The 27,435-nt window shown below is 42.8% G+C and overlaps 1 protein-coding gene across 2 annotated transcripts in view; it reads right to left on the bottom strand.

The window, feature by feature from the left end:
• Positions 1 to 27,435, bottom strand: part of AOAH (acyloxyacyl hydrolase) — a 919,324-nt gene that overhangs the window by 613,754 nt on the left and 278,135 nt on the right. For both annotated transcript variants that reach the window (XM_078688219.1, XM_078688220.1), the window contains exon 4: positions 4,705 to 4,804. In XM_078688219.1, the coding sequence (XP_078544345.1) occupies positions 4,705 to 4,804 (100 nt within the window). The remainder of the gene's footprint in view (positions 1 to 4,704; positions 4,805 to 27,435) is intronic.

The raw sequence follows: 27,435 nt of genomic DNA, 5'->3' as shown, positions 1-27,435 counted from the left end.
CAGGCAGTGTCTTTTCAGGCTGATTGTTAGGCTTTCTGGTCTAGAGAGAGAGGGATATGAATATGTAATAAAAGATAGATGTTCCCCTGCAGACAGGAGTATGATTCGGCTTATGGGAGAAGTAAGGCATGATACACAATGTCTTGTTCCAATCTCAAAAATGTCTGCTGCACATACTTGGTAATATGATACTGTGCTTGTTTTTCTGTTGTGGATGGCCATACCAGAAGACCCAAAAAAGAAAGAAATACAAGCAAACTGGTGTTCTTGTTTGATAATATTACTTCATGCAATATTGAGATTGCAGCCATCTTGAAACAGGCTCCCTTGGTCCTCGTTGTTGCACAGCATACCGCTTGGAGACATTGGAATTACGTTGCTGTAAGCTTTCCTCTTCAGCCCATCTCAGGATCGGCATTAAGGGGCGACTAGACAGTGTTGGTCTTGCTTTGATGACACTCCACCTACATGGCAGTTCAGTGTTTTTTGTTTCCTCTGTGACAATTGCTTTCATGTTGCCACAGTTAGTAGGAAGCCTTCTTAGTATTGGAGTTGCAAGTGGAGTTCCTACAACTCGGTTTAAGTACAGGAACTGAAACATCACATCCACCTGGCATGGTGGTTGCTCTCAGAGTAGCACTGCCTACAGAAGGACTTGTCAGTACATTATTTGAAATCCTATGTTTTCTTGATGAATTCAGCAACTCAGTCCTCTGGGTATATCCATGCATTACATTCCTGCCAGTTAAGTGTGGTTCTGCTCTTTGATTAGTTTGCTCTACTGTGAAGATACTGTTGTTCTCGAATGATAAAGTGGTAGGGCATATGGTAGCATAGGTTAGCCCAGTGACAACAACTCATTTAACACCTTCAGCGCGTGCAGATTCCTGCGCTGTGCTGAACGTTCTAATGAGCCAACGGGCTCATGATGGAACGGTTCCGTCATGAGCACAGCTCAACCGACGCTCATGACGGAACCGTTCCGTCATGAGCATCGAAGGGGTTAAGTAAGCCTTGCTAAAGGATTTACCAGAAACAGTGGACGCTCTGAAAACAATGTAGGCTTATTTCAGTTGATCAATATGTTGAGTTATTTAATTATTAGATGTTCTTGCTTTAGTTTATTTGGTTTGGTTACTATTTTACCCTACCCCTTCTTCTCTGGGGCTACTGTTTTCCTCTCTTTAAAGTTTATGTGAAGGAAACAACGGTGTTAGGGGAGTGGGACCAATGCTATGCCTGTGGTGGAACACAAACTTGAAATCAGGAGATCAGAAGGCAGACATTAGAAGTAGGGTCAAGTTGTTTTTAGGCAAAACAGGACCTTCTTCGCCGGGAGCCAACGTGATCTAATCCTGGTGGTGCTTCTACAAACATCAGGATTTGTTTTGCACCACAAATTAGAAATTGGAATTCAGAATAACCTTCAGAAACTTCAATCTTGCCCTCAAAAGCACACACCTATATATTGTACACAGTCTCCCTGCTTTGGGAGACTAAACTAATTTTAAGAAGAAGGTCAGTAAATAATGGGGGACCATTAAAAGGAATTGTGCCCAAACAACCTCTCAGATGCCAGCATCCATTGGACTCTTGTTAGCCTGGCTTCCACTATGGGCAGGGGTACCATCTGAGAGCACCACAAGTCATGCAGAGCCTTTTAAAGTGCAGGTGAAGCACCAACAAGACCAAACTCTAGCACCTCCAAAGGACCATTAGAAGACGAGGCCATTGGGGTAAAATAAACTGGGGCAGCTGGAATAGTCAGAAAAGGGTTAGGATGCATAAATATCTTTGCATTGTAAAGAAGTTCCTCACCACGTCACCCAATTTTGCATTGCATGTCATTGGTCTTGTCCCATCTCTTCCCTAGGACACCCACCTTCCTGCGTTGACGTAGAAAGTATGCATCAGATGTGTACAGTATGTACTTGTTGACTACCCATGGGCATAATCATTCCAAATTTTGAATCATACAAGCTGTACCGCTGCCTCCTTAACAACTTGTTCCAGGAGTAATTCACTCTACGCATGAAATCCATGTGTAATAGGCCGATGTAAACATATATAATCAGCCACCTCAATAACAACCACAATAATTTCTAGTAGTTGTAATTAGATATTAATTAAAAAGCTGTCGCAGTCTAAGAAATGTACTTGTCCGATCTACTGTTACATTGTTTTCAAGTTCAATTGTATGTATTTGTAAGTATAGTTAACTAAAATCATTACACCAGTAGTAAAATTGTGTAGGATTATCTAACAATAAAATACAGCATTTATCAATTGTTTCCATTAACAAGGCCTTAAAATACAATTAAAATACTTAAGTGCTCATAAAACGGTAAAGTTCACTGAGCAATTATAGTTAGGATATTTCATGCTCCCAAGTCACATTACAGGATATAATTCTATATGTAGTTGTAAAAACTCACCTATGTAGGTACCGATTAAAGGGCTTAATCCCGGGCTGAATCAATTTACTTATGCATATGCCTTCTATGGGGGCATGACGATGAAGGTGTGGGCAAGTAGTGGCATATTTGTGCACAATGACATCTGATTGTAAAATGTACATAACTACTAAAAGGGTGCATACATACGAAGTTTCTGTATCCTTTAAGAGGGATCACACCCCTTCATTTTATTTGCTGCTTGGATTAAAAAGTTTGAAAAACAGCAGTTCAGGATTGTGTCTGCGCAGTGGCGTAGCTAGATCTTTTACCTCTCGTGCGTTTGTGGTCGGTGGGAGGGTGGCGGCGGTCCGAGTGTTTGCTACTCGCGATGACCTCAGGTAAGAGGGGGGGGGGGCCGCCACCTTCAAAACTCGTGCCCCCCGGGGGGACCGCCCCAGCCCGCTCTGCTACGCCACTGTGTCCATTGGATTAAAACATTCAATAGCTGGCTGTCTACAGGAGCAAATGCCTGGTTGATTCCATAATGCTCTCAACAAATTTCTACTTTCCCTGATGAGGCCCGGACAGATACAAAGTAGATGGACAACATTCTCCTCAGCGGCATGACATAGTCTACAGCTCTTTGTTCAGAAACCAAGGGACAGTTTGAGCATGACCTGGGGGAAGGGCAACCCGATATCCAATGAATGACTGCATCAACCGTGCGGACCATCCAGCGTCCAAGTACGGCTTTAATTTAAGAATTTATAGTCGTTTATGACTGTCCAGGCAAGTAATCTGTTGGTTAGGGACTCTTTATCCATGGTCACAGAGAACTTTTTAATGATCTCATTTATTACTTTTTTAAAGGCCACCGCGAGAGTGTTAGGTCCCATACTGATCAAACTCCCAGGTCATCAATGGCTGTATTTAAATAGTGAGCAGCTGGAATGCTTGGATTATTTTCTATTTCGTGCCAGAGAGCTTTGTACAAGGGTTGTCCAGTTCCTTTCCAGGTTTTTATATACACCTCTTTTCTTCCAAGTTGTTGATTTACTTGACCAAACTCAAGTCTAATCTGTGCCCGGGTGTACTGGAAGGGGGTGGGGTGTGGGGGCAGGGAGGATGATGAAAGAGTAGCCTGTATGTTTTTGCAAAAATTGTGTTAAAAGTCAAAGCGTCTTTGCCACGTAGCGCTCCCATATGATAAAGTTGGGAATTGTTTTGCAGCTATTACCTTCAGCAGTGGGTTGGGTCGTTGGACCGTTCAGGGACCTTTTTAATGTTTGAAGGGCTAGGGTTAATGCTGTGCACTGCCCTTCCCTTGTAGCTCCTGCCTATGTTGGCTGAAGCTGCCTTCATCATCGAACAGGACCCCAAGATATCTGTATGTTTTGTCTAGTTTCAGTTGATTATGTACCATTAGTTATGTTTGCGATACTTCCTATATTTCCTGTACTTAAAGTAAAGTCCACATTTGTAAAGCGCACAATCACCCGTAAGGGTCTCTAGGCGCTGGGGGCCGTCAGGAAGATTAAGCAAGCTATTGCCCAGAGTCACATGGTGCTGGGCTAACCTGCCGCCGGAGCCGGGGATCGAACCGTGATCCCCAGATTCCAGCGTTAGTCGCCCTGGCTGCGGCGCCACACCTCTCCCATCTTAGATATTATTTTAAAAAGTAGTCGTAGTTTAAGAAATGTACTCCTACAATCTACTTTTGAATTGTAAATATCCTTTGTAGTATTTTAATATTTGACCCATAGTCAAAGGAATTTCATGAGCAAATGTATACACAGAGGAAACAACTGCCTGGCAATCTCCGAGGCCACCAAACATGTAATTCGATTAAGGCGTGGACCTAACAGTATTTACACCAGAGTGTGTTTCTTGTGTCTTCATAATATAGTGCCTTGTTTGTTGTTTTGATTTGTTAGGAAAAATAATTGGCCACTAACATTTTGATTAGAAATCCTGGAATGCCTTAACAAACGATCTGGCATTACTCAATTATATAATGTTGGTGACCAAAAAAGCAAGTAGTCTATTATGATCCATTCAATAATTTGAAATTATTGAATGGATCATAATAGACTACTTGCTTTTTTGGTCACCAACATTATATAATTGAGTAATGACAGAAATGTGATGTATAACTGCATGGCCGCTGAGGGAAAATCCTATTTGTCTTCCATGATACCTTCTCCCCTCTCTTTCCCTGGCCTTTTTGTATATTGAGGGGGTCCCATCATTTCTGCTTTTAACAAACGATCTGTAAATGATTAACAATGGATTGGAGAAATAAACTGACCTGTGAAGTCTTGTAGACGTGGCACGCGGGCAAACCCGGCTCCTGCTTACACAAATTAATGGCGTTACACACCACGTCTGCGTTCATTTCCATGTTTAACCTGAAGGAAAACAAAACCACGGGTTGGTAACACGTTTATTTGCAAGATGCAGAGTGCTAGCATTGGAAATAGGTGAATGCAGCTTCTGGGAAATGTACTTATGGAGCCCATCAAGTCCTTGTTTAAGTAATACTGTCACATTTAATCTTTTACGCCAATTTTAAATGTTACATTGCCAAGGTTTATCAGCAGTGACGTTTTACTAGTAAAGCGCAGCACCAGCACTCCTCAGCAGGGCTGATATACAAGCACAAAAACTTCTCACAAGTGCTGATGAACTAATAGTGACAGCATCAGAACTCCTCGGCAGGGTTGACATACCACCATGGACAAGCACAAGCACTTCTCACAAGGGTTGATGCACTTATAATGACAGCATCAGCTCTCCTCGGCAGGACTGATATACTATCACTGATCGCTTTATTCGCCCTAAGTGTGGCAGGGATTGCTCAGACGTGAGTCTCTTGCTCACTTTGCCACTGGATTCAAGATAGCCTGGCTGATTTGCATATGGCCATGTCTGAACTGGGGTGGCAGAGTGAGCTAAAGAATGGTGATGGATTAAACCCAGATCATTTGACTGGGGGTGAGTGTTTGATTTGCTCAAACGCTCCGTCCATCATCCCCTTTTGTATCGCTTTGTTCTCCCTAAGTGTGGCAGGGTATGCTCAGACGTGAGTCCCTTGATCACTTGATCACAATGGAACAGGTAGCCAGTAACTGCAACCCAGTAAGAACGTTTTTTTTTAAACTGAAGTGAGCAGCGGGCGGGCTAATTAGGAAGGCTTAAGGCGGGAGGATCCAGGGAGAGTGATCGTCAAGAATTTTAGCCGCCTGAGATAAGGGAGGTGCTTTGTAAAAGTTCAGCGCAGCTACGTGAAACAGCATGTAGGGCCAGATGTAGGTAGCCAAATACCGGTCGGTAACGGCCGAATTCGGCCGTTACCGACCGGTATTTGGATTTTGAGATGTAGGTGGTTGTGAATTTACAGAATCGGTATATTTACCGATTCGGTAAATTTACCACTTCGGTATTTTACCGAATCGGTAAATATACAGATTCTGTAAATCCATATGTAGGTGGGACTCTTCAGAGTCCCAAAGGCCCTACAAATTCGGTATTTTAACACCCAATCCAATTGGGTGTTAAAGTACCGAATTCAGGTGTGCATGCACATGTGTGCATGCACACCTAGCCATGTGACAGACAGACATGCCCTTAGGGCATGTCTGTGTGCCACATGGCGCACATGCCTATTTTTGGGGTGCCAGAGGGTGTCAAAGTGACACCCCCTGCACCCTTGCTAAAATCGGTATTTACCGATTCTGTAATTACAGAATCGGTATTGCCCATTGATCTGAGGCCACACAGACATGGCTAAATGACGCAGTGAATGCCTGTCTGCCCCTATCCCGCTGCAAAGGGAAAGTACATCGTCCCCCCGCCCCCTGGTATACTGAGGCCCTCAAGAAAGAAAAATCTACCTGTAAGAACTTGGAGAGACAGTGGCGCAAGAACTATGGACTGCACCAAAAAGAGACCTACCGTAAGGCCAGAAACAGCTATCACTCGGCATGCATGAAAACCAAAGCATGCTATGTTACTACTACCATAAACACAGCCGCAAATAAATCCCAGACTCTCTTTAACACTGTGAAAGAATTGGCTGGAGAAAACTCTAGAGCGGAGGCTACTCCTCTCAATACTCAGCAGTGTCAGGATTTGGCGTCCTTTTTCACGGAAAAGATCGAGAAGATAGTCTCTAATATTAACAAAAATAGCATCACCACTCATAACCAAGAGAATACCCCCCAAATCTCTAAAGGAATTTGTCACCTCAAAGCTTGGCCTCCCATTACATTGGATCAACTGAAGAAACTTCTAAAATCTATCAAATCGGGTTCCCCCCGCGACCCCATTCCCATCAGTATCATCAGCCAACTGGATGACTCTATCTTGACTCCTATTACAGAGATACTTAATGCTTCCATGGAGCAGGCCTCAGTTCCTGCCCTATGGAAACATGCCATAGTCAGCCCTCTGCTAAAAAAGCCGGCCGCCGATCCTACGATATTGGCCAATTATCGACCAATATCGTTACTCCCTGCTTTTTCCAAAATGTTGGAAAGGCACATTCATGCGGCTCTTTCAACATATGTGGAAAACAATGACCTACTTCACCCGTCCCAGTCTGGCTTCAGGAGTGGATACTCCACAGAGACTGCCCTGCTTGGGATCACGGAAAAGATCAGAGAGCTCAGAGATGATGGCCAAACGGTGGCACTGGTCTTGCTGGACCTAAGTGCGGCCTACGACACCATCTCTCACTCCAGACTGCTTGTCAGGTTGGAGGAGAGTGGTGTCAAAGGCAGGGCGTTAGAATGGATTAGATCATACTTATCCCTTCGCACCTTCCAGATCACCTCTTCTGAGGCATGTTCTGATGTTTTCTACTCTCCCCACGGGGTACCACAAGGATCTATCCTGAGTCCCCTATTGTTTAATTTGTACCTTCGACCACTAGCCAACCTTGCAGAAAGTTTTGGTCTCGTCTTAATGACCTATGCAGACGATTCTCAAATTTTGTTTTCACTCTCCAAATCTGACCCGTCTGCCCCATCTGCATTAAAGATAGGCCTTCACGAAATATTTTGTTGGATGTCGGCTAACCAACTTAAATTAAATGGGGAGAAAACAGAGATCCTCCTCCTAGGGAACAGTAAAGATCTCTGGAGCGACCCCCACTGGCCGATGTCATTGGGCAAGCTCCCGCCACCAGCCACTCAGGTCAGAAACCTTGGGGTCATCATAGATGACAGTCTATCCATGACACAGCAAGCCAACAAAGTGGCAGGCATATGCTTTACGGTCCTCAGATGGCTACGTAAAATTGTCTGGATGTTGCCTCCTACCACCCAGAAGACCGTAGTCAATGCCTTAGTTACATCTCGGCTTGACTACGGTAACATCTTGTACCTGGGTGCAAACAAAGCAGTAATAAGACGCCTGCAACTGGTACAAAATGCTGCGGCCAGACTGCTTTGCAGAATCCCCAGATACGCCAGGATCACTAAACATCTTAGGGACCTGCACTGGCTCAGGGTTGAAAACCGGATTCGCTTTAAAACCCTGAGCTACCTGTTTAAAATCAAAGCTGGGACTGCTCCCAAGTATCTTCAAGATCTTGCCAAGCCTTACCTTCCCAATCGCAATCTTCGATCAGCTACATCAGCGAAATTTGCGGTACCTAGGTATAAACGGGCTAGAATGGGCGGGAGATCCTTTTCATACCTGGGACCAACCCTTTGGAACACAATGCCCATTCATTTACGCAAAGAAGAAAATTACAGAAGCTTCAAGAAAAGCGTAAAAACTTGGCTGTTCGACAAATAATTGCCTTCTGATTTGTTCTCTCTCTAGCTGTGTCCTGTGTTTTGCCAACTCGGCGCCGGGAAACCCTTTGTGGGTAGCTGTGCGCCTTATAAATGCTATAAAAATAAAAAATGAAATTGATTCCTATGGGCTTCACAGCCCATAGGAATCAATAGGAAATACCGATTCGGTATTTCCAGATTCGGTAAATACCGAATCTTAACGATTCGGTATTTCCACATCTGGAAATACCTACATCTCCCCCCTTCATATTTACCACTTCTTAAATACCGAATCAGTAAAATTCGGTATTTAAGAAGTGGTAAATAAGAATTACCTACATCTGGCCCCTGATGTTTTCAGGATTTGAGCCGATTAATTAAGCCTAGAGGCTTGTTCATGCACGATAAATAACTAACACTGCATGTTTTTAAATAAGTTCCGGTAAAAAAATATGTGTGTTTGGGAAAATAAAAGAGGGCATGCGACCATAAGAGAGTTATCAGCAGCTAGGCAGATGAATGAAGTTTAAAGACTGGGTAGATGCGTGACTCATTTAAATGCTTAAAAAACGTGTTTATTAGCATGAGAAGTTCAATAGCAAATCCCTCGAGTAAGTTGATATGAAGAAAAATGTTTAGCGACATCCCAGAATAATGACTGGTACAAGTATGGCATGTTTATATAACGTAATCAGTAAACTCTAAAGTTTAAATATCCAGAGGAGGTAGCGAGGGTTGGTTATTGTTATTTTTATTTTTAGGTTGATAATTACGGGGTTAACATTGACACCTGTTAGAGTATTAGGAGGAGTTAAATGCAAAGAAACGTTAGTGTTGTTTTGTGCCCAATTGTCAAGATAACAATTTATGAACTGAGTCTTGCTTCTGTTTTTGTATTTATAGTGACCCCTGAAGAAGTGCAACTATGCACGAAATGCATTGGGTTTTTAAACAAATAAACGCTGTCCTGAACGAAGAATGCTTCATTTGTGTTTTCACTGAAAGGTCTGGATTGACATGGTGGGAACATTAGAAACCTGAACAAATGGCATGATCAGTCCGAGTGAGGAATATGCTAATATGTGGAAAGACTAGTATCGGAAGAAGGATGATTAATTAGAATAAAATATGGTATACTTGATGGAAAATGTGCCAGAAGGCATTGTGATGCTGTGCGACGGATTGGCGCGAAATGTCGCTCCAAAATGGTGTTGTCCCTTGCTCACTTTGCCACTGGATTCAAGATAGCCTGGCTGATGAGGATTATGAATCCGAAAACCGGTCCCAGGATGCTTGTTTCCGGTCCAGGGAAGATATGGCTTGGCAGTTCGGGCTGGACTGCTCCCATGAGGCACAGGGTCAGACTGATTTGCATATGGCCATGTCTGAACTGGGGTGGCGGGGTGAGCTAAAGAATGGTGATGGATTAAACCCAGATCATTTGACTGGGGGTGAGTGTTTGATTTGCTCAAACGCTCCGTCCATCATCCCCTTTTGTATACTATCACTGATAAGCACAAGCGCTTCTCACAAGTGCTGATGCACTACTATTGACAGTATCAGCACTTCTCAGTAGTGCTACTGTACACGTAGGAGGACAGTACCAGTACCTCTCATCAGGGCTGCCCTCCTTGTAATAGACAGTACCAGTACATTCTCCAAAGGACTTGTATATCTTTATTAATCGGGTACTTGTATTTAGAACTGCCGCACTTCTCTGTAAGACTGGCACCTCAGTGAAAAACGATTTAATTCTTCTGTCCCCGAATTTTATAAACATTACATATCACATATAAAAGTAGTAAAGAAGAAAGGTATTGTAGACACACCTATTATTAAAACCGAACACAATGTGTTTACAATTAATATATATCTGGGAGGTTAATGTCGATTTTGTGTAACCTTTTGGTTGATGATTGGGTTCAGCTCTCAGGGAGGACTTTGGTGCCTTCCACACCATCGGATTTTGTTCTCCCAGGGATCTGTTCTTAATATATCAAGTGGCAGATAATGAGCAGAAATTTCCATCTGGGGTATAAGATGGTGCTATTTTTCACATATTTTTGGCCTGTTTCCAACAAGGCTTTGTAAAATATTTCTACCATGAAACATCAGGAGATATAAATTGCAGTGGTTAACTTGAGCTGGTGGGTGTCAGAAGGTTCCCCGGCACTCATTTGTGGGCAGTCCTGCAGGCAACCACGGCCGGCAGTGGGAGTACGTGCAGGGCGGTGACGTGGGGAGGGGGAGGGGCAGGGTGGGGGGTAGTAATGTATGGATTATGGAGTTTTACAGGTAAGTAAACATTTAAATAAATAAAACAAATTTTGTTGAGTGCACTGCATCCCCAAATGCGGCGCAGTGCGCGCAATGAAATTCGTTTTATTTATTTAAATGTTTACTTACCTGTAAAACTCTGTAATCCATACATTACTACCCCCCACCCTGCCCCACCCCCTCCCCACGTCACTGCCCTGCAGGTACTCCCACTGCCAGCCACGGCTGCCTGCAGGCTTGCGCGGTCCAAATGTAAATAATAGAGAAGCAGCAGGCCTCCTTGTGGAAGTCTGGTAGTATCTGCCAGGGGCGGATTGCTACGATATGCCCTCATATTTAGGTCGAGCTTTCGAGACCTCTTGTATATATTTTGGTATATAATTTAGTATATATACTTTAGTATATACTTATATGTGTACGTACTTTGTAGGCTCAGTAGATCAGCCCTAGGACGAGTCTGCTTCCGTCGCATTTGTTTTCTTTTCAACTGCCTCTATTTAACTGTCTTGATAGAAAACGACCAGCAGATGTCAGTAAAATACCAGAATTGCTTTCTGCTGAGGGACTTTCTTTTTGAATTTTTTTGCAACTGCCTCTACTTAACTTTCTCTAGATTCCAGTCCATAGACATTGTGTTCCACGAGCACCCGTAGACAATAATATGTTTTTCAAATCTTGCATTTTCAGTGATATGACCACCGAAGGCCCTGCTTTTATATTAAAAACAGAGCTTTGGACTATACCATTTCCCACTGAAAGACAATATTTCTCTCCATGTGTTCCCATACCTGGCGTGCCACGCAGTTTGGTGCTTACTTCCCCTCCTTGTTAAAGAACAATAGATGTTTCAGCACCCGAGCTACCGTGATGCATAGCTAAATACATATAAAGTCCCAAAGGCAAGACCGATTGCATTGCAAATGCTTGTTCAAAGAGTGTATTTCTTTCACTGTGTTGCAAGTGAATTTCACTAGTAGGATAGACAGTCTAATGTATTAAAGCGAAACACTTCCGCTGGGCATATGAAAAAACTATACTTTTTTAATTTTATAGATTAGTATGTATATATGCATGCAGGCTTTAAGTTGGGTGGGCCTGCCTAGCAAAAGCTTACTGGGAAAGGAGTCCCTATCGGCCCTATATTCATCATGTCATTACATTTACAGGCAAAATCACTGATCGATTTCTCAGCAGAAACCAGCCCCCACATCCAAACAACCACCCTCTTTCCCTTGAGCACTTCCTTTTCTTTTCATTTGGCGCTATCATTATGCTGGCAGCTGTATACTTCCTTCACACAATTTCTCATAGAATCACAGTTACAATTGGCACATTGGTGACAATATTCTGTGCGCTCTGCAGAGAGGCCCCTGCAGTTTACATACTCTAAGTTATGCCCTTAAGTACATTGGACACACCTCCTGTCAAATATTCTTAGTTCACTTCTTTAGCCTTGTCCATTTTAGAGACACCCCTCTTCTTTCATTCCACTTAAAGCACTGACTGCATTCAGTTGCATGTGCTTAACTGTACTGATGTGTTCTTTGATTTTGACTGCAGTCTCCTCCACTCTATGTAAATGCAAATATGTTTACTGTTAGTCTCTTGTGTAGCACATTTCAGCAAAACTGCTGTAGTTCACCTGTTCTTTTTCAAACTTTCGTGGGGGGAGAACAGCAACACCCACCTCAACATCCAAGTCCCCTTTTCAGAAAGGCAGTTTGTCTCCCTTTGCCTGTTTACTGGCCTTCACCTTTGGGCATCGCAGGTAGCAGGTACTGCCAGTGTTGGGAGTGAGTGGCACCAGTGGAGGAAAAATAAAAGTTGGCCACCTTAACTTATGTCTTTTACAAATTAAATATTGAGAAACTGACAGAATTCCCTCCATCCCTTCATTCACTTCACACTCACTCTAGATACATTAATGAAGCTGAGCTAGAAAAGAGAAGAAATCCATCAAGAGCCCCAGGCCAGAAGGAGTGTCGCATACAGAGCATGGCCATGTTGGAACCACCAGGTGGTGAGGGGAGACGGCAGCTCCTCTGCACTGTTACCTGAATTTAAGCACTCTTGTTCCTCCCTCCTTGCTCATTGACAGCATATTCAAATCTGTCTATAGTGCACCACTTCAGAACGGCAACGCTTGCTTAGGACATGGAATGCCAGTAGAACAGCTGGCGTGGATAGGATGCCATAGGCTGTAGTGCAAGCAAATAAGTGGGCCTCCTCACTAGAGTGAGATATCGGACTGTCAGCTGCCTGCAACAGTGCTCAACCTCCTTCAACAGAAGGTAATGGAGGAGTAATGTGGGCTATATGGGCTGCACCAGCAAATAAGTCACAAAATCTGATATAGCACATAGGTGCTCACACTTAACATACTGAAAGAAAGAAAGAAAGAAACTAAGAAAGAAAGAAAGAAAGAAAGAAAGAAAGAAAGAAAGAAAGAAAGAACGAAAGAAACAGTATTGAAAAAATATGGCAACTAAATGTGAAGGGCATGCGCTTCAATCATTTTTTCTTTAAATAATGGTTTGTGCTGGTCTTCCGTTTTAGAACAGCAAGAAATGGAGTATGCATTATACCTTTTCAAGATAGTGGTATGGTTTTGAACCTCGCAGTCGTGATGTCTGGCGCTAGGCATAAGAAAGTTATGGTCAAGTGGCAATGGCAGTAGAGCTGCTGGTACGCTCATTCCTCAATTATCATTAATATGCATATGCAGGTGAGCTGCTGGGGGAATGAATTAAAATAAATATCTCCTAAGGTCGAACATATCTGGATGCAGAGTAACAGAGAGTAAACAGGCAAAATATGTCACTGAGACTGACTGACATCCTAAAGCAGAGAAAAATATTGGCAACTAACCCAATGGTTGTAAAGGGCTGGTCCACTGCCCAATTGTATGTATGCTGTTCTGAAGGGTTGAATTAATGTCACTGACACTGTCTGATTAATAACTGAAGTGGGCTTACCTAAAGAACATTTTCTCTGAGCAAGATTATCATGTTTGAGAAAACATGAGGCTGATAAGACAGCTAAAACAGTATTTTGGTCAGACCTAAAACACACAGAAATAGAGAGAGCCCAGGGAGCTGGAGTGCTGGGGGTCCTTGCCTCACATGCATGTGTCATACAGCACTCGTCAAGAGCCTCACAATTGTCCCTGAAAGACATGAAACAAGTATGGTACTGAAGGACCAATGCAAGTTTATTTTAAAGACATAGCACAAATGTCGTACTGCATGGCCACTGCAAGCTTCCTTCAAAGACATGGAACAAGGTTGACACTGGGGAGGCCATTTAATGCCTCCCTTAGATACAACCAACAAGGAGAATTTTAGAATTGTTACAAGTGTATATGGAACAGCACTGGAATGTATGAGTGCAAGCTTGATTTACATGCATAGCAAGATCTCCATGCACAAAATCAGCACCAGGCAGGAGTAAAAGCGTCCCTCAAACCCATAGAATACATACTGACCATGATCAGAAACAATGCAAGCTACCCTCGTGTGCACAAAACATGGACAGCATCTGCAGCAGAAGTCCAAGCCTGTGCGTAGAAACACACAAAGGGCCCAATTCACAAATCTCCACAGTCGTGGCAGAGACTCCTTCATCTTGGCAGAACCCCTGCAATAAGAAACTGAAGTGCGGAAATCTCTCCATGAGTGCCGAGCCTCTACCATGATTGCAGAGTCTCTGTCATGACTGCAGAGGTTCTTTGGGAATGGGGCCCTTAATGTGCACTTGGCAAAAGTGTAAATACCCCTCACACACAGCGCAGGTGCTGATGGTCTGCAGCAGTTCATGCTAAGATATCTTCACATAAAAAAAGACAGGCATCACACTGGCAGCAGCATCTAAGCTTATGTCAGGCAGAGAATACCCAGTGTAAAGTATAGAGGTAGGTGAGCCACGGAAGGCTTGAGCTAGATGCTAGGCTCTGGTTAAGCTTGAGGTCCGCTTGAGCTCTCCTGCCCAAAATAAGTTGAGTTTTCTTGTGGCTTCTGCCTGCTATACACACTGCAAACCTCATGCACCAAGAATGAAAGACACATCTTTAAACTTTGATGTCAAACAGGAGCAAGAAAGAAATACTAAGCTAGTGCTGAATTACCAAATGAGAGACCAGAAAACTTAGGATCAATCTGGCTTGGCCTCTTGACCGCATTGTGTGATCCTAGGCAATTATTTTATTTTATCATGCCTCTTACTTTTTTTATTATTAAAAAACCTTGAAATACATGAGAATTTATGCTGTACAAAAATCTCTCAGTAGCCCCCAATCTACACCCGGGGGGGGGGGGGGCAGAAAGCACCCTAGGTTCCCGTTTTCTTTTTTACATGCCAGGGGTGGGGGCAGCCCAGAATGGGCATGCCAATGCCCCACCCACTCCCCCAAAGAAGGCACAAGACTTTCTGCCCCCCAGGAGACAGACGGGGCAATAGCCCCTGATCTGCCCCTCGGGGGCAGAAAGCCCACTAGGTCCAGGGATTTATTTATTTTATATGTACGTTGGGGTGGGGGCTGCCCAGAATGGGCATGCCAATGCCTCCACCAAAATGCTGCAGTCATTCTGCCCTTCCTGGGAGGCAAATGGGGCAATAGAACCTAATCTGCCCCCCCTCGGTGGGGAGAAAGCCCACTAGGCACCATGGATTTTTTAAATGTATGTAGGCGTGGAGGCTGCCCAGAATGGGTATGCTAATGCCCCCACCCCCCAAAAAATTACCACAGTCTTTCTGCCCCACCCGGGAGGCAGATAGGGGCAAAAGCCCCTTATCTGCCTCCGGGGGGCAGAAAGACCTATAGGCATCAGGGAATATTTTTTTTTTAATTCAGAGGTGTAGGCTGCCCAGAATGGGCATGCCAATGCCCCAACCACGCCCCCAAAAATACCACTGTCTTCTTGCCTCCCCAGATAACAGATTGGGGCAGTAGCCCCTGATCTGCCCCCCAGGGGGCATCAGAGAGCAAACTAGGCGCCAGTGATTACGCTGGCTTTTTTATTCTTGGGGTGGGGGCTGCCAAGAATGGGCATACCAATACCTCCACCCCCAAACTAATAGCCACAGTCTTTCTGCCCCCCTTGAGGGCATATCAGGGCACCCCCCCCTGAATTTCCCCCCAGGGCGGCAGAAAGCCCACTAGGCACAGTCTTGTTTTTAGCATTGTGCCTACTTGTGGATTTTGGGCCCTAGCGCAGCCGACACATAGGGAAACCTAGCAAACCTGTACATTTTGTAATACTAGACACCAAGGGGAATCCAGGATGGGGTGTCTTCTGTGCCTTTTTTACCAGGTTCTGTTAGCCAGTATCCCTTGCAAACCTCAAATTTAGGTTAAAAGAAAAAAAGACATTTTCCTCACATTTCTGTGATGGAAAGTTCTGGAATCTGCGTGGATCCACACAATTTTACCCACCGCACATTCCCAAAAGTCTTTCGATAAAAATAGTACCTCACTTGTGTGGGTAGGCCTAGTGCCCGTGACAGGAAGTGTTCCAAAAGGCAACGTGGACACACCACATTTTCACACATTTCCAGTTACTGGGTACATAATAAAAAAGCATTGCAAGACACTGCTCAGTTATTGGCTCTGGGTTCGTCGGGTTCTTGGTGAACCTACACGTCCTATGTATCCCCACAAATAGGAAGATCCAGCAGTCAGTGAAACTGCACCCTTTTTTTCCAAAGGGCCTAGTTGTAGATTTTGAACCCTAGCTCTACCAGCACCTAGAGAAACCTTGCAAAACTATACAGTTTTGAAAACTAGACACCCAGAGGAATCCAGGATGGGGTGACTTGTCTGGCTCTCACCAGGTTCTGTTACCCAGAATCCATTGCAAACCTCACAATTTGTCCCAAAAACACACATTTTCCCCACATTTCTGTAGGGGAAACTTCTGGAACCTGCATGGATCCACAACATTACACCCACCACGCATTTCCCAAAGTCTTCAGAGAAAAATTGTACCTCACTTGTGTGGGTAGGCCTAGTGCCCACAACAGGAAATGGCCCAACACGCAATGTGGACACACCACATTTTCACAGTGAAAAACTGAACCTTTTTTTGCAAAGTGCCTAGCTGTAGGTTTTGAACCCTAGCTCTGCCGGCACCTAGGGAAACCTAGCAAACCTATACATTTTTGAAAACTAGACATCCAGGGAAATTCAGGATGGGGTGACTTGTATGGCTCTCTTCAGGTTCTGATACCCAGAATCCCTTGCAAACCTTACAATTTGTCCAAAAACCCCCCATTTTCCTCACATTTCTGTGGTGGAAAGTTCTGGAAGCTGCGTGGATCCACAAAATTCCACCCACCCCGCATTCCTCAAAGTCTTCCGAGACAAATGTGGGTGGGCCTTGTGCCCCCGACAGGAAACAGCCCAAAACGCAACGTGCACACACCACATTTTCACATTGAAAACAGACCCTTTTTTCCAAAGTGCCCAGCTGAAGATTGAAACCCTAGCTCTGCCGGCACCTAGGGAAACCTGGCAAACCTATACATTTTTAAAAATTAGACACCCAGGGGAATCCGGGTTGGAGTGACTTGTCTGGCTCTCACCAGGTTCTGTTACCCAGAATCCCTTACAAACCTCAACATTTGTTAAACAAAAGAAAACATTTTCCTCACATTTCTGTGGTGAAAGTTTTAGAATCTGTGTGGATCCACAAAATTCCACCCACCCCGCATTTACCAAAGTCTTCCGAGAAAAATGGTACCTCACTTGTATGGGTAGGCCTAGTGCCCGTGACAGGAAACGGCCCAAAAGGAAACGTGGACACACCACATTTTCACACATTTCCAGTTACCGGGTACATAATAAAAAAACATTGCAAGACGCTGCTCAGTTATTGGCTCTGGGTTTGTCGGGTTCTTGATGAACCTACAAGTTCTATGTATCCCCACAACCAGGAAGGTCCAGCGGATGTAATGGTATATTGTTTTCAAACAACTGTCATAATTAAAAGAAGTTACAGGTGAAAACGTTGGCACAAATGGCTGTTTTTTTAAACTAATTTTCAACTTTTTCTATATTCAACTGTTAGTTTCTATAAAGAAACCTGAAGGATCTACACAAATGACCCCTTGCTGAATTCAGAATTTTGTCTACTTTCCTAAAATGTATAGCTTTCTAGGATCAATTATTGCTTTTATACCCATTTCTACCATTAACTGGAAGAAGGTTGAAAGCACAAAAAATAGCAAAAATAGGCTTTGTCCCAGTAAAATTCCAAAACGGTGTAAAAAATGTTGGTTTTCTGACAAAAGTCTGTCAGTACCTAAAAGGTGAGAAAATTGTGATTTCAGCCCATGAACCCTTTATTGATAGATGCCATTTGAAGGGGAAAAACAGACACTTTCATTTGCAGCATTTTGTTCCCATTTTTCAAACAAATAAACAAAATGTAGCTGTATTTTGGCTAATTTCTGAGTCCCCTCCAAGGGAATCCATAAACCCTGGGTACCTTTAGAATCCCCTTGATGTTGGTAGAAAAGGACGCACATTTCGTGTGGATACCTTATGTGGTCAAAAAGTTACAGGGGCCTAAGCGCTAACTACCCCATAAAGCCAACAAAAGGCTTAGCACTGGGGGGAAAAGGCCTAGCAGATAAGGGGTTAATTCACTAATGGCATTTTGTCATCGCAGTGGAAATGGGGGCATGAATGTTTCTAAGTTCTTGTTAAAAAACTATCACTTTCAATATCCACCTTTCAATGCAGAGATATAATCTGATCTAATAAGGTGAAACGCTTGTAAAAGAAATATACTTTTTTGAATTTTGAAGACACTTACTAATATTTTTACATAATATTTGCTGCAAGATTTCAGTGCCAAATGTTCCCATAACTCGGCTCTTGCAAGACATCCTCCATAATGCTTGTTCACCTTTGGAACTCCAGCATGATTATGTAGGTGCCCTCCAAGGGTTCATGGGTCTGTTGTAGTTGCCTGGTAGCTACATCTCTAGGTGGCTGGGAAAAGATGTTTGGGCAGAAGCTTTCATGTAGCTCACGAGGTCACTCCCACAAAATTGTTAAAGGTATTGCAGAGGTACTACATGAGTCACAGTTTTCTTGGAATGCTCACATAATAAAACATATAAATGTGGAATTTGGATCAGGTAGAAAATTATGCATATGACTATGGAATTCAAATGTGTATTAGCACGTTTAACCTTTTTTATTTCTACATAATACATATTTTTTCCCCATATCTGAACCCTTTCCCTCAAACCACCATTATATATTTGTTGCCTGTTATTACTCATCTGCCAATGCCCGCATTAGAATCAGTGGCCCGCTTGCTCACTGGACTACATGGAGCATTCTTTTAAAGGTAGCTTCTTGTTCCAGGTAGGAAAGTTACTCAACGCAAATAGACATAGGAAGGTTCAGCCATGTAGATTCAGAGAAGGAGGCCTGCATAGCCACCCAGGAGAAGCAAAAATTAAGATACTCTGTAGGAGTTAACTGAGAAATTGACAAATAGTCCAGTCATCACTGGACAGCCAGTGCTGCCCAAGTGTATTCAGCCCCAGCGAGGCAGCCCGATATTCCCATGCACAACAATACCCCCGCACCTCTTCTGGATGAGACAATGTGAGGAGAGAAGAGGTGCAGATTGGACTGAAAGATGGGGTGGATACCATGTTGCCAATGGTGCTTGCTTTTATGTGTGGCTCAAAATCCAAGGCTCTTGGAAGATGACATAACAACAGAAGCATGTACGCCTGTGCCATTTGCTAACGACACTGAATATATTTTTGCAATGTGACTTCTACCATGAGTGCCAAAGTAGATTTGAAACTTATATTAAAGTTGCACAACTTTCAGATTGTATATTATCAAATAAGTTCATATTAAGACCATATGATAAATGAAATTCCTTCTTTATTTCTTTTTATTCTTCTTTTTCATTGAACCACAGCCAATGCGGTTCGTTCTGAAACCAGAACTTTTTCAGGGCATTTATAATTTCTACAGCGCGGATATAGTGTTAAGGTCTTTTCAATTTTTCTCCGAATCGATGATTCTTGTACATAATAATCATGTAGTCTTGGCAAATTTCATTTATATTTTCAGTTCAAAATCAATTAACTTCGCAAGTATATTATCCAGATTTGATAGTCACTTTCAAGAAATACTGTCCGTATTTATTTTGGAACCATCATTCGTCGTGCCTTGCAGAGGAGCCCATACGCCTGACTCAGCGTTAAAGCAGATGTGCACCTGAGCAATGTGGTGTATGCGTTACAACGGTGGCTTAGATACCTGGACAGGTTGGTATAACAGTGATGTTGCACATACTAAAACAATGTGAATTTTGCCACGACAATGGTAACTGCTACATTGGGCTAAAGTGTATTCTGGCGTGCTTATGGTGTTTCACAATCTAGGGCATTGTGGCTTCTGGCTTGGCAGTGGTGCTTTGGATGCCCCCCAAAATGTGATTTCTGACACTGGAGTGTTATTTTCCATATTGGAATATTGTGTGCTTTTCATTTTGAGACACAGTGGTATTGTGGCAGTACCAACTGGATGATGATTCCTGAACCTGAACAATAAGTAACAAAACCTGTTCTAGACCCATGAACAACATTATTGGCACCTTGACCAACCACCGAGCACCCGGAGAGGTCTTCTTATACAATAAGCAGTGCTGATCTTTGCAACCTTTAAACAATCAATCAATCAGTATTTGTAGAGCGTACACTGTCTCTCCTAGAGGCATCTGCACCCTGAGGTGTGTCTTTCTGTCGAAAAGCCAGGTCTTGAGCTTCTTTCTAAATTCTGCCACGGAGGGAGCTTTTTGGAGGTGGAGGGGTAGGGCGTTCCTGGTCTTGGTGGTGCTGCAGCTGTGACTGATGCTGGGTGTGTGTATGAGTGCAAATGAGTCGGAGTGCAGGTGTCTTGCGGGTAGGTGGATGTTCAGTCGATGGTTGATGAGGAATGGTCCTTGGTGTTGTGTAGAGCTTTCTATGCCTGCATGAGGATCTTGAACTGGTATCTTTTCAGGGGCCAGTGGAGGTCTCTAATGTGGAGGATGTTGTGGGTCCATTTGGGAAGGTCCAGGATGAGTCTGGCTCCGGTGTTTGGTATGGTCTGGAGTCTTTTGAGGAGATGGGTGGATATATCAGCATAGAGGGTGTTGCCGTAGTCTAGGTGGCTGGGGATGAGGGCCTATGTGATGGTCTTTCTGGTGTCAATAGGGATCCATCTAAAGATTCTGCGGAGCATGCGAAGGCTGTGGAAGCACCAGGAGGCGACTGCGCTGACTTGTTATTTCATTGTCAGTTGGCTGTCGAGGATGATGCCGAGGTTAGTGTGTGTTCTGTCAGTGTGAGTGTTGGTCCGAGTTCTGCTGGCCACCAGCTGTGATCCCATGTGGAGATGTGCTTCTCAAAGATCAGTACTTCTGTTTGTTGGAGTGTAGCTTGAGGCGGCTATCTCTCATCCATTTGGTTACATCTGTCATGGGGCTGCTGAAGTTGGTTCTGGCGTTGGTCAGGACTTCTTTGAGTGAGAGGACGAGTTGAGTGTCATCGGTGTAGGAGATTTGAGGCTGTGGGATCTGATGACATCTGTTAGGGGGCATGTAAATGTTGAATAGGGTGGGGCTGAGGGATGATCCTTTGGGTATGCCACAGGTGAGGTCCTTGGGTGCGCAGGAGAAGGGAAGCCGTTGGATGCTTTGTGTGGGACCTGAGAGGAAAGAAGTGATCCATTTGAGGGAGTTTTGCTGTATGCCAATGGTGTGGAGTCTGTCGATGAGGGGGGGTGGGAGACAGTGTCAAATGCAGCAGAGAGATCGAGGAGGATCAGGGCCACTGTTTCTCTAAAGTTGAGGAGAGATCTGATGTCATCTGTGGTGGCAATCAGCGTGTTCTTAGTGCTGTGGTTGGCACAGAATCCAGATTGTGAGGAGTCGAGTAGCTGATTGAGCACTAGGTATTTGCTGAGCTGTTGCTTGATGGCTTTTTTGAGTACTTTGGCCGGAAAGCGGAGCAGGGCGTTTGTTCAGTAGTTTTTGAGGTCACTGGGGTCAGCCGAAGGCAATTTCAGGACGGGTTTGACATCAGCATGTTTTCATCCGTCTGGAAAGGCTGCTGTTTCGTTGGAGGTGCTGAGGATGCTGGTGAGCTCTGAGCTGATGGGGTTGGCTCCAAGGTTGAAGAGATGGTGAGGGCAGGGAGTGGAGGGGCAGGGATGGGGGCAGGTATTTTGTGAAGCACTTTAGAATATTTTTTTCAAAGTATTAGCAGCAGAAATGTTTTCATGAAAATGGCAAGAAAAGCCCTGGGTATTAGACCTTTTCAAGAAATTGGCAAAAAAAGTCATTGGGATTATGTATTCAAAGCTGGTGTTAGTTCTGTCAGCACAGAACTATGAAATGGCATTTACTCCTTTGGGCACACGGTATCAGATAGGCACAAATATCTGTCTGCTGTGCCTCCCATTTTATGTATCGCACATGCAATTTCCATACACAGATATGTAAATGATTGTCTGTCTTGAATAAATATTGGTCCCGATACTTGCAGTGACTGAAATATCATTTGTACGCCTGCAAATCAAATAGACAACACTGTGTCTATTCAGTTAATATATATAAAAACAAATGGCACATTTTCTCTTCACACTTTAGAATATATATGTATCTATAAATATATTCACTGAAAAAAACAGAGGTTTCAGGGACCTTATAGTTAGGAATTAGCATTTGAAAAAACATAGATGTTCACTGATAAAACCACAGGTTTCAGTGACTTTATAGTTAGCCTGACATTTCACTCATACAAAGCCAGAGAAATTCAGCCGTTATAATTAGCTGAGCTAACTATAACTTGCGTCCCCGCAATGCACTGCTGATAACGTCACATATTACATCAGTCATGACATGGGCAGTGACACCACTCATGACATCTCAAATGACATCACTGATGACATCATCCAGTGACTAAGGGCCAGATGTAGGTCGCCCAATACCGGTCGGTAACGGCCAAAATTACTGCATTTCGGCCGTTACCGACTGGTATTGGGTTTTTGAGATGTAGGTGGCATTTTTAAGGATTCAACATTTTACCGAATGGGTAATTTAAGGATTCGGTAAAATACCAAATTCTTAACATACCGATTCGGTAAATTACCGAATCCAGGATGTAGGAAGCACTCAAGTTAATGCATTCCTCAGTTAAGGATTCGTTGTAAATAATGAAAACCCTTGAAAAAGCATTTTTTTTTGCTTTTCCAACAGTGCCATCTTGCAGACATACATGCCCTTAGGGCATGTATGTCTGCAACATGTGCACCCATACACAATTGAGGGGTGCAACAGGGTGCCAAAGTGACACCCTGCTACCCTTCAATGTTTCCCCCAATTACCGAATCGGTATTTACCTATTCGGTAATTGACATTCATTCCTATGGGCCTCCAGTAAATACCGATTCGGTAATTACCAAAACTTACCGATTCGGTAATTTTTTAAGAAAAATTACCTACATCTCATTTACCTGTTCTTAAATACAGAATCGGTATGATTCGGTATTTAAGAATCGGTAAACTGGGATTACCTACATCTGGCCCTGAGTATTTTTTTAAAAGTTTAAGAAAGTTATATATATATATATATATATATAGATATATATTCACTGAAAAAAACATAGGTTATAGACCATATATAGTTAGGAATTAGCATTTACAAAACCTTATTTTACTCACACAAAACCATTGAAATTCCATATATAGTTAGTTGCACTAACTATATATCGCGCACCCGCAATCCACTGCTGATCATGTCACATATTACATCATTCATGACATGGTCAGTGACATCACTGATGACATCACTGATGACATCTCAAATGACATCACTGATGACATCACTGATGACATCTCAAATGACATCACTGAAACAACATATCGCGTTGTCGCGTAATGCGTCATATGACGCGTCGCGTTAGCGCACCCGGAAGTGCTCCGGTACGCGAAGCGAGGCGCGAAGCGCAGCTTCCCGGAAGCGATCCGGGACGCGGCGCAGAGCGCGTAACGTAAGCATAACAGGTCATGTGACTTGTTAATAACACTTTCTATTGGTTCATTTCACTTTTGGTTTCCTAATGATGTAAGGCTAGGTCATGTGACCTAAAAATAACACTTTTCATTGGTTCAGAACTATTTTTTTTCCCAAATGATGAAAACCCCTCCTTGTTTCCTCACTCTGACTTTCATCTTTGTGAGAGGGAGACCTTTTTTCATCACTTAGCAATGGCAAGTGTTGTAGCTTCAGCTGGTGCACCCCCACCACCACCACCACCTCCTAGGAAGAGAGGACCACCTCCTCAGGTAATCCTAAATCAAGAGGAGGAAGAAGAGGAAGAAGAGGAAGAGGAGCAAGAGAGGAGGCAGTTTTTGCAAGAAGAGCCTAGGACGTCCCGTGTCAAAGAGAGTTTCATTTGGCAATTTTTTAAATATCCCCGGGGCCAAAAAAAAGTGAATGCCCGGTATGTAACTTGCCTTATATGCAAGAAAGATCTGTCCAGAGGGACAAATAAAAAATACAGTTATGGCAATTATACAATGCATCGCCATATGGAGAGGTGGCACCCTATCAACTAAAGTGCTGCGCAGCTACGTGACCTGCAGGACAACCCCACTCCTGTGGCCCAAAGATCAAATGTAGAGGAAGTGACGGGACCAGAGGTGAGGGACATGGTCCCAAATATACAGATGAGGTTCGGGACAATCAAACAAGTGTGCGTGCGTTGCGGTCAGTTGATTTGCTACAGAGAAAGTAGCATCAATTTAATCAACTTAGCAATTGATAATCATGATTGTCTGAAACGCCCCAGAGAATAAATTCTTTTTTTTTGTTGCTCCTGTTGAGCCCTTTACAATGAATCGTTTTCGTTCCCCCCCCCAAAAAAACAAAAAAAAATATAAAACCGTTCAAAAAATACAAAAAAAGTAAAAAAATGTTCAGAAAAATAATAAAAAAATATAAAACAACAAAAATAATTAAAAAAAAGTTCTTCTAGAATGTTTAGCACTCTGGCAACCTCTATTTCTTTTGGTTCGCTTCCCGGTTCGCTCGCCGGTACGCGAACCGGAAGCGAAACAAATTCTTTTTTTTTTAAAAAGAAGAGTAAGTATAAGGGAAGGAAACAGAGAGTAATGTTAAAAGAAAGACAGCTATAGGGAGTAACACAGAGATACTGTTTAATAGATCTATTTACCGAAGAAAAGATGGAAGAGGGTATAATTGTGAAAAACAAAATAGATAAGGAAGTGAAAGAAAAAAAGGAGAGTAGAAGAATAATAAACAAGAGTTTCTTAGAGAATGTGAGTGAATGTTCAAAATAAGATTAAAACATGTGGAATAACAGAGAGAAAAAACAGAAAGCAGAAAAGAAGAAGTAACAGAAAAGGAATGATTGAAACAGCAAAGAAATGTAAATAACATAGGGGCATATTATCAACATAGGTGATAAAATTATCGCTGCTTTTATCGGCAGAAATCTGCCGCTAAAGCCGCTTTTGCGGCAGAAAACTGCCGCTAAAGCCGCTTTTGCGGCAGTTTTCTGCCGATCAAAGCAGCGATAATTTTATTGCCTGTGTTGATAATATGCCCCTTAGTGTGCTTGAACTACAGGGAGAAAGCATAATGAACTAGTAGTGAAAGAGTGATCAGTCAGAGACAGTGAGAGTAATAGAGACGGAGTGAGTGAACAGGAGTGAGGAACTATGAGAACAGAGGGACTGAGAAAAGGAGTGGAAGGAGTAGAGTAAGTAAGTAATAGAGAAAGGAATGAGGGAAGTAGCAAAGGCAGGAAACTGAGGGTTAAAGAAATGAAGCAGTGGAACTAATAGAAGTTAAATGAAAAGAGTACAAAACATTTACCTTATAATTGTCGTTAACTTAGTCACTTGTTATTTTTATACTTTCAATCTGTGAAAGAAAGAACAAAAATTTGAAAAATATTAAAACATGTATTTAAAAATTAGAAAAGACAAAAATTAGAAAAGACAAGGGAAAAGATTGAAGGACAAACAGTTTTTCAACAACTTTGACACTTACAGAAGCCTCTGCTTCTCCATGCCCCCTACACAGTCCTAAATATATACATTTTAAACTAACAGTATCTTGTTGCAGATGAAGTGAGGCCTATCTTGCAACATGGTGCATCTTTTGCATCACTGCTGCATCACATAAGTGATGCAACAGCGGCACAAAAGAGGCGCACGGCCATCATAAATCTGCCCCTAACATTTTAAATGATTGATTCAGGATGCCGATAAGGTGTGGCCTATCCAGGGGTTTGTTTGAGGTGAGGCCTACTCAGGGTTACAGATGAAATTTAGACTTGTTGAAGAGTACAGAGGAGATAATACATGTGCATACCTACCAATGAAGTGAGTCATGTCCACTGCACTCTTTAACAAAGGCCAGACCTCCTCTGTCTCCCTGGACAGGCCTAAACCTGATCTGCACATTGTGATTCGTAATGTTAGGAAACACAGGTGATGTAATTGAAAAACGTGCAATTTCTTTTGCTCATTTCACAATCACATCCCGTGTGTTTCCTTTGCTTAGGTATCTCATTGTGCAGATGTAGTCCAGCATATGAAAGAGTACGCAGAAGTTCAGCACTGCATGCAACAACTTTGACACTTACTGAAGCCTCAGCTTCTCCATGCCCCCTACACAGTCCTAATTATATACATTTTAAACTGACGGTATCTTGTTGGAGATGAAGTGAGGCCTATCTTGCAACATGGTGCATCTTTTACACTGCTGCTGCGTCACAAAAGTGACGGAACAGCGGCGCAAAAGAGGCGCACGGCCATCATAAATCTGCCCTTAACATTTTAAATGATTGTTTCTAGATGCTGATAAGGTGTGGCCTATCCACAGATTTGTTTCAGGTGAGTCCTACTCAGGGTTGCAGATGAAATTTAGGTTTGTTGAAGAGTACAGAGGAGATAATACATGTGCAGGCCTACCAACGAAGTGAGTCATGTCCACTGCACTCTTGAACAAACGTCAGACCTCCTCTGTCTCCTGGAACAGACCTAAACCTCATCTACACAATGTGATGCGTAATGTTAGGAAACACAGGTAATGTAATTGAAAAACGTGCAATTTTTTTTGCTCATTCCACAATCACATCACCTGTGTTTCCTTTGCTTAGGTATCTCATTGTGCAGATGTAGTCTATCATATGAAAGACTACGCAGAAGGTGAGCACTACATGCAACAACTTTGACACTTACAGAAGGCTCAGCTTCTCCATGCCTCCTACACAGTTCTAAATGTATATCATAAATACAAAAAGTACAGAATTAATTATACATGTTAAATGGTTTATTTTTACTGTTCTCAGAATATATCAAATTTCACTAAAAACAGTGACTTGAAGGTATTCATCATATAACAGCGGGGAAAAAAAACCACAATCAAAATGATTGTGTTTAAAAAACCCATATAACATAACCAATCAAAAATCAGAACTCCTTAAAATTAACTTACTTTCCATGATGTCGAAGGATATCCTATGAACAGCTTACACTCTGTTGTGCTGTTATTATTTTCAGCCCGCCACTTTCTGAAAGAAAAGCTCCATCGTTTTGACAAATATGTTACATACAATAAATGACTTCTCGCTCTCTACCACACTTTTCCACAAGGCCAAATCGTGTAAGAGCAATTTATAACTCTTGGAATTCTTCTAAGCAAATCCCGTCATTTTCATTTTCCGCAACTTTCAGAAAGAAAACGTTCAAGATCACTTTCACAATCCTGTACTAGTAATATCTCACCCTTCTTGCTCACTCATGTTCCACATTTCCTATGACACTGATACTGCTTACTATGAAGCAGACTTACACTACCTCTATGACTACTACAATTATTTAATTCTCTACATCACTTTTAATCACAAAGCAATTTAAAACAGTACA

Source organism: Lissotriton helveticus, chromosome 4_1 (genome assembly GCF_964261635.1).
Source record: "Lissotriton helveticus chromosome 4_1, aLisHel1.1, whole genome shotgun sequence".
Lineage (NCBI taxonomy): Eukaryota > Metazoa > Chordata > Amphibia > Caudata > Salamandridae > Lissotriton > Lissotriton helveticus.
The sequence above is the reverse complement of the archived record's forward strand: the minus strand, read 5'-3'. Positions and strand labels throughout refer to the sequence as shown.